This window comes from Tricharina praecox (assembly GCF_024521635.1).
Source record: "Tricharina praecox strain CBS 144465 chromosome Unknown BZA05scaffold_5, whole genome shotgun sequence".
NCBI lineage: Eukaryota > Fungi > Ascomycota > Pezizomycetes > Pezizales > Pyronemataceae > Tricharina > Tricharina praecox.
Window position 1 is genome coordinate 845,116 of NW_026250407.1, and position 6,340 is coordinate 851,455.

Here is a 6,340-nt window from a genome sequence, read left to right on the forward strand (position 1 = left end):
ATTTACCCGGAGAACAGGTACGCGACTTTCTGGAACTCGAGACGTGCGCAAAGCTGTGGAATTAACACAACTCCTCGCGCCACGCCACGCATCATCACTCACTTGCTACACACGACAATTCCCACTACAAACAATCATGGATGACCTTTATGATGAGTGCGTAACTCAATTTGACTCACTACGAGCTTGCACGCTGATTGATCTCTCACAGATTCGGTAACTTCATTGGCGAGGCGGTCGACTCCGACGAGGAAGGCTCCCAGGCGGACGATGCCGGCGTAAATGCCTATGTCGATATGGATGATGAAGAACCTACGGGCGACGCCAATGACCAGCAGCTGATGGAGCTTGACGGTACACTGTGGAACTGCTCGGTGCGAAACTGGGATGCTGATTAGCGCATAGATGAGGGCCCTTCGAATGCGGTGATACTTCACGAAGACAAACAGTATTATCCAACCGCAGAGCAAGTCTATGGAAAGGATGTGGAGGCTATGGTAGAAGAAGAGGATGCTCAACCTCTATCGGAACCTATAATAGGTGCGCCCCCCTATGTCGACCGGATTTTGGCGATGTCACTTGGCTTACTGTTTGCGCAGCGCCTATCAAGGTGAAAAAGTTCAATGTCGAGGAGGTGGATCTACCAAAAACGCATTTCTCCAGAGATTTCATGATGGACCTGATGAGCTTTCCCGACCAAATACGAAACGTCGCGCTCGTCGGACATTTGCACCACGGAAAAACTACGATCATGGACATGCTGGTTTTGGAAACCCATGAGCTGGAGAAGACGGCTGGCAACAAGGGATCCCAGTTGCGATACACAGATACCCACATTCTGGAGAGAGCCCGTGGTATATCGATCAAGGCTGCTCCCATGTCACTCGTCCTGCAGTCGTCAAAGTCAAAATCGCACCTCATCAATATCATCGACACACCAGGCCACGTCAATTTCGTCGATGAGGTAGCGTCATCGATACGGCTCGCCGACGGAATCGTGCTGGTGGTGGATGTTGTTGAGGGTGTCATGGTCAACACGGAGCAGATCATCAAGTACGCCGTAGCAGAGAATATCCCCATGACGCTAGTTCTCAATAAAGTTGATCGACTTATCCTAGAATTGAAGCTTCCTCCCAAAGACGCTTACTTCAAGCTCAAACACACTGTGGAGGAGGTGAACACCGTCATCGACAGTGCAGCACCGGGCCGGAGTGAGAGCCTGCGATTGTCTCCCGAGAAGGGCAATGTCTGCTTTGCGAGCGCACAGATGGGATGGTGCTTCACCCTTACTACCTTTGCGAAGATGTATGCCGACACGTTTCCTGGTGTTAACTCTTCGGAGTTCGGGCGCCGGCTCTGGGGTGATATCTTCTACACCCCTACAACTAGAAAATTCACCAGACGGGCCGTGGACTCAAATTCGACCCGGTCGTTTGTACACTTCATCTTGGAGCCATTGTACAAACTCTACGCTCATGTAAGTCCCCAAATCTCCATATTGAAATGTGATGCTAATATATCGGGTTCAGACCATTGGAGAAAGCCCGGACAAGCTCAAGAAGACGCTTGCCAATCTGGGCATAACCTTGAAGCCCTCCATATACAAGGCTGATGCGAAGATTCTCCTTAAACAGGTGTGTGAACAATTCTTTGGAACCGCAACTGGTTTCGTGGACATGGTCGTGGACCACATCCCGTCTCCGGTGGAAGGTGCCAAAACGAAGATCGAACACACATATACTGGACCTCTCGACACCGATCTGGCAAAGGCAATGCTCGAGTGTGACGCAGATGGTCCACTTGTGATCCAAGTCTCCAAGCTCTTCCACACCAGCGATGCCAAAGATTTCTACAGTTTCGGTCGGGTTATGAGTGGTACCGTTAGCCCTGGTCTTCAGGTTCGAGTGCTGGGTGAAGGTTACACCCTCGACGATGAGGAAGACATGGCTGTTGCTACGGTCTCCGACTGCTGGGTCAACAATACCCGGTACAGAATATCTACTAGTGGAGTCCCGGCAGGTTCATGGGTCCTTTTGGGTGGCATCGACAAATCCATTGTCAAATCCGCTACCGTCGTGGCTCTCAAGACAGATGATGATGCGTACATCTTCCGGCCAGTTAAGCACTTTACGGAATCCGTTTTCAAAGTTGCTGTCGAGCCCGTCAACCCATCAGAATTGCCGAAGATGCTTGACGGATTGCGCCGTATCAACAAGAGCTACCCTCTGGTCATCACAAAGGTTGAGGAATCCGGTGAGCATGTTATCCTCGGAACAGGCGAGATGTACATGGACTGTGTCCTCCATGACCTGCGCCGGCTCTTCTCCGAGATGGAGCTCAAGGTCTCGGATCCCGTCACCCGTTTCTGCGAGACTGTCGTGGAGACGTCCGCCATCAAGTGCTACGCCTTGACGCCCAACAAAAAGAACAAGATCACCATGGTCGCAGAACCTCTCGACTCGGGCATCGCAGAGGATATCGAGAGTGGAAAGGTCTCTATCAAATGGCCAGTGCGGAAGGTGGGCAAGTTCTTTGAGGAGAATTACGGCTGGGATCTGCTGGCGTCGAGAAGTATCTGGGCGTTTGGACCCGACGATACTGGTCCCAATATCCTTCAAGATGATACTTTGCCGAGCGAGGTGGACAAAAAGCTGCTCAACCAGGTACGAGACAGTATCCGACAAGGATTCTCGTGGGGAACACGAGAAGGTCCTCTCTGTGAAGAACGTAAGTGCCACTCAGCGCTCTCTGCAGTGTACACGTGTTGACGGAGAAATTTAGCCATTCGAAACACCAAGTTCAAGATAATGGATGCATCGCTAGCGTCGGAAGCAATCTACCGCGGTGGTGGGCAGATTATCCCTACCGCCCGTCGGGCGTGTTATTCGTCGTTCTTGATGGCTTCGCCACGGCTAATGGAGCCGGTGTATTCCTGCTCCATGACGGGTCCTGCTGATTCGGTCTCGGCGCTGTACACACTGCTCGCGAAGCGGAGAGGCCATGTTCTCTCGGACTCGCACATTGCGGGTACACGTACGTCTTCGTATCCCGTATTCATTGGATTCCCGTGCTGATATTGCATTTCTAGCCCTATACAACGTTAAAGGCTTGATCCCCGTGATTGACTCCTTCGGTTTCGAGACCGACATCCGGATCCACACGCAAGGACAAGCTTTCTGCTCGCTGGTATTTGACCGGTGGAACATTGTCCCGGGAGATCCGCTTGACAAGGAGATCAAGCTGCGTCCGCTGGAGCCTGCGCCCGCACAGGCTATGGCTAGAGATTTGGTGCTTAAGACGAGGCGGAGGAAGGGGTTGAACGAGGAGGTCACAATTGCCAAGTTCTTGGAACCCGAGTTGCATGCCATGATTGAGAGTTCGGGGCTTTTGGATGGGTAATCTGTATAATACGAGCATGTAGATGGGGACGGGGAGGACGGACTTGAATGTACGATCACAATTCGAGGAGATCGAAGTAATTGCTTCTTCCCTTCATTCAGCTTTTGATTCGCGTAAAGCAAGATTAGACTAGGTATGGTATATGAAATCGAACAGAGTGCGGTGATAGGATCCCCTTATTTACGGTCAATAAGCAGAGGCATCTTCCTTCTTGATGCCTTCGTGTTCCTCCCTAGTTTCCAAAGCCACCACAGTTCCCTTCCCACCGTCCTCACGCTTGAATTCATACCCCTTCAAGTATTTCTTCAAGCTCTCCACCGTATCCTCCCTATCCGCCATAAGGAACACCACGGCATCGTACCCGCCGGCACCTGGCACCGCACCCCCAAGCACGCCCTTCGTCGCCTCCACCGCGGAATCCAACAATTTCGTCTGTTCCTCAGGTTCAATGGGCACGCCCGCGGCCACACCCATATCCCTGATCCGCTCCCTAATCGCCGCAATCTGCTCCGCAATATTCTGCAGCAGCGTCGAGCTCTCCGAGACGACACCGCGCCCATCGCCCAGCTCATTGAGCGCCTGGAGGTACTCGTCGGGCGCGACGTCGGCGCGCCTCTCCGCGTCCGCCAGCAGATCAATGAGCCCCCTATTCAGGTCCTGGATCGCGTCCCACTCCGCCCTCGCCGCCGCTGGATTCTCCTTCCGCCAGGCGAGCACGCTGCGCACCATCCCCGGCGTTGACGAGCCGCAGTCAACATCACCCATCAGCAGTCGCAGCCCCGGCGGAACCTGCGTCTTCCGCACCCGCAGGTCCCACGGCTTCTCGACGACGGCCTTCAGTCGCCCCGCGAAGCCGCCGCTGCCCGCGTCTCCCACCGCTTCCAGGATGGAGGGAGAGAAGCGGTGGTACACGCAGCTGCCGAAGACCGCTGCCGCGACGTCGAAGCCGCTGCCGACCTTCCCTTGTGCGGCGCAGTGCGCCGCTTGCGAGAGGTTGTGCAGCTGTGTTTCTGATGGGGCAACGATGGAGTACGTGTGAAGGAGGCAGGCGGTCAGCGAGGTGGTCAGGGCGGCGGAAGAGCCGAGGCCCGTTTTGTGCGCGGCGGTGATGGGGACATTGAGCACGTTGAAGCGTGGGGGTGGGGTTGCAGAGGCGGGCTGGGAGTAGTAGTCGTTGTCGGCGTAGATGGTGATTACCGCGCTCGGCAGCGGCGCGGCGAAGTCGGCTGAGGCGCTGAGGTAGCTGAGGACGTAGCGGACGGCGGTTTCAACGAATGGGTTCTTGGATGCCCTGGCGTTGCCGTCAGCATACTGATCCCCCTCTATGGTGTAGCTACAGGGACCTACCCCGCCACGGCGGTAACAACTGCCCCACCACCATTCGTGCCGGCGGGAAACTCGACATTGTACCCCCACTCGGCGCCCGAGAACTGCGGTGACCGCACGGTAATCGTGTTCTCCCCCTCTGCGGGCGAGGAGACGGCGTGGATCCGTGCGCTGAGCGCAAATACTAGCCCGCTGTACTCTTTGTCGAGAACGAGGTAGCCACCGACGAGAAGAACCTTGCCGGGTGCGGAGAAGGCGGAGGGCGTGATTGCTGATGGCATCGTGGTTGTGTTGGTGGTCGACGAGGCAATTGAGGGTGGAGATGGTAAGGGGAGGTGATGACGTTGATGGAGCTATCACCTATGCACCTGACTGGACGGGTGGTACCTATGGCTTCAACGAGGCTAACGATTCACGATGTTGGCGATCATAGGCGATGACTCGGCCCGTGATGTCGGCAGCGGTGGATTCTGGCTCCGGGACTCGGGAGACACTGTCCTAAAACCAGCCATCGATCGAGAACCCGACCAGACCAGACCGAGTCACCAAGTGCTTTCCGTACAGATGGGAGGCCATTTCTTGCTAAAGCTACTCACGCACTGACATCCTCCAAAAGAAGGCAATGGGATGTATCGTACCAGATAGGTAGTAGAGACGAGCCATTATAGAAGACAAAGGTCAATCACCGCCGGTGACTCGCCCAATCACCCCGTTCGAGTTCGCAAGATCTGCCCGCAGCCGGAGCCTTGCCATGGTCCGGATACCTAGGTCGCATGCGATGTGAAGAAACAAACAAAGCACAGCCGAGACCTGACCACGTGAAACGATCCGTCCTCCACAGGCTCCACTGGCAATAATCCAGCTCGGTACCCAAAGTATCGAACTCGAACCTGAACTCCCGCCGCAGGCCCGTAGAATTCGTGTCTCGACAGCCGCCACAACCACAGCGGTTGAGCCGACTATGTATGACTTTTAGCGCGCAGTTTGCCCTAACCATAATCGAGTCCACCTAGCACCGGTAGCCACGACCCACTGGACACATCTTCTTATGTACCGGTGCGCACTTCCGTCCTCCCCGCCCCGCACCGATACCGCCGTTGCCATCGTGGCCGTCATCCAACCATGTGGGTGGCGCACGCGCTCTCCGACGGCGCTGTTTTCGCCCGAGCAAGTAGACCACCGGAAGTCCGGCCGGTACCTAAGGAGCTCCGGCACCACCGCCCCCTCCCCTTCCATCCGACGCCCGATGCTCGACGCTCGACGCCCGGTGTGCCATGTCCGACGTCTGATTTCCGACGCGTGGCGTGGCGTCGGTAGTATTTACAACGTACCTAGTTAGTGATCACGGTGCGTGTGCAGGAGCTGCGGCCTGCGGACTGCAGGAAGTTGGAACTACATTTCCAAGAGCTGAGTTCGTGGCACGATGATTTCTAAGCATCAGCGCTGTGCGAGGCGGTTGGGATGGGTTGAGGATGGATAGGCGACATGCTAGGTAGGCGATACGACGGGTGGATGCTCGATACCGGTATTGCCTACTGGAAAGCGGGAATACTGGAAAGCGGGAAAACGTAACGGCCTTTGGAGCGATCATACCCTGGCCGGGTCTCTACTTTGC

General features: G+C 55.4%; 2 protein-coding genes across 2 annotated transcripts; one reads left to right on the plus strand and one right to left on the minus strand.

Moving 5' to 3' along the window:
* Window positions 1-59: 59 nt before the first annotated feature.
* BZA05DRAFT_369496 (P-loop containing nucleoside triphosphate hydrolase protein) lies at window positions 60-3,481 on the plus strand. The gene is made up of 7 exons (XM_051481623.1): window positions 60-156; window positions 212-354; window positions 406-540; window positions 600-1,477; window positions 1,530-2,727; window positions 2,782-3,033; window positions 3,089-3,481. The coding sequence occupies exons 1-7, from the start codon at window positions 137-139 to the stop codon at window positions 3,397-3,399; spliced, it is 2,937 nt and encodes a 978-aa protein (XP_051342099.1). The 5' UTR covers window positions 60-136; the 3' UTR covers window positions 3,400-3,481.
* Window positions 3,477-5,206, minus strand: BZA05DRAFT_220089 (ribosomal protein S5 domain 2-type protein). Its single transcript, XM_051479710.1, has 2 exons — window positions 4,747-5,206; window positions 3,477-4,690 (listed from the first exon to the last, which is right to left on the minus strand). Exons 1-2 carry the CDS (start codon window positions 5,004-5,006, stop codon window positions 3,586-3,588), a joined length of 1,365 nt encoding a protein of 454 aa, XP_051342100.1. The 5' UTR covers window positions 5,007-5,206; the 3' UTR covers window positions 3,477-3,585.
* Between the last annotated feature and the right edge of the window lie 1,134 nt (window positions 5,207-6,340).

What these genes read in the sequence shown, in the direction of transcription:
- BZA05DRAFT_220089 (XM_051479710.1), bottom strand. Translation starts at nt 5,006, where the DNA reads ATGCCATCAGCAATCACGCCCTCCGCCTTCTCCGCACCCGGCAAGGTT. An exon ending in GTTGTTACCGCCGTGGCGGG is followed by an intron (nt 4,691 to 4,746) that starts GTAGGTCCCTGT and finishes CGGCAACGCCAG; the next exon opens with GGCATCCAAGAACCCATTCG.
- BZA05DRAFT_369496 (XM_051481623.1), top strand. Translation starts at nt 137, where the DNA reads ATGGATGACCTTTATGATGA. An exon ending in TGTACAAACTCTACGCTCAT is followed by an intron (nt 1,478 to 1,529) that starts GTAAGTCCCCAA and finishes TATCGGGTTCAG; the next exon opens with ACCATTGGAGAAAGCCCGGA. An exon ending in AGGTCCTCTCTGTGAAGAAC is followed by an intron (nt 2,728 to 2,781) that starts GTAAGTGCCACT and finishes GGAGAAATTTAG; the next exon opens with CCATTCGAAACACCAAGTTC.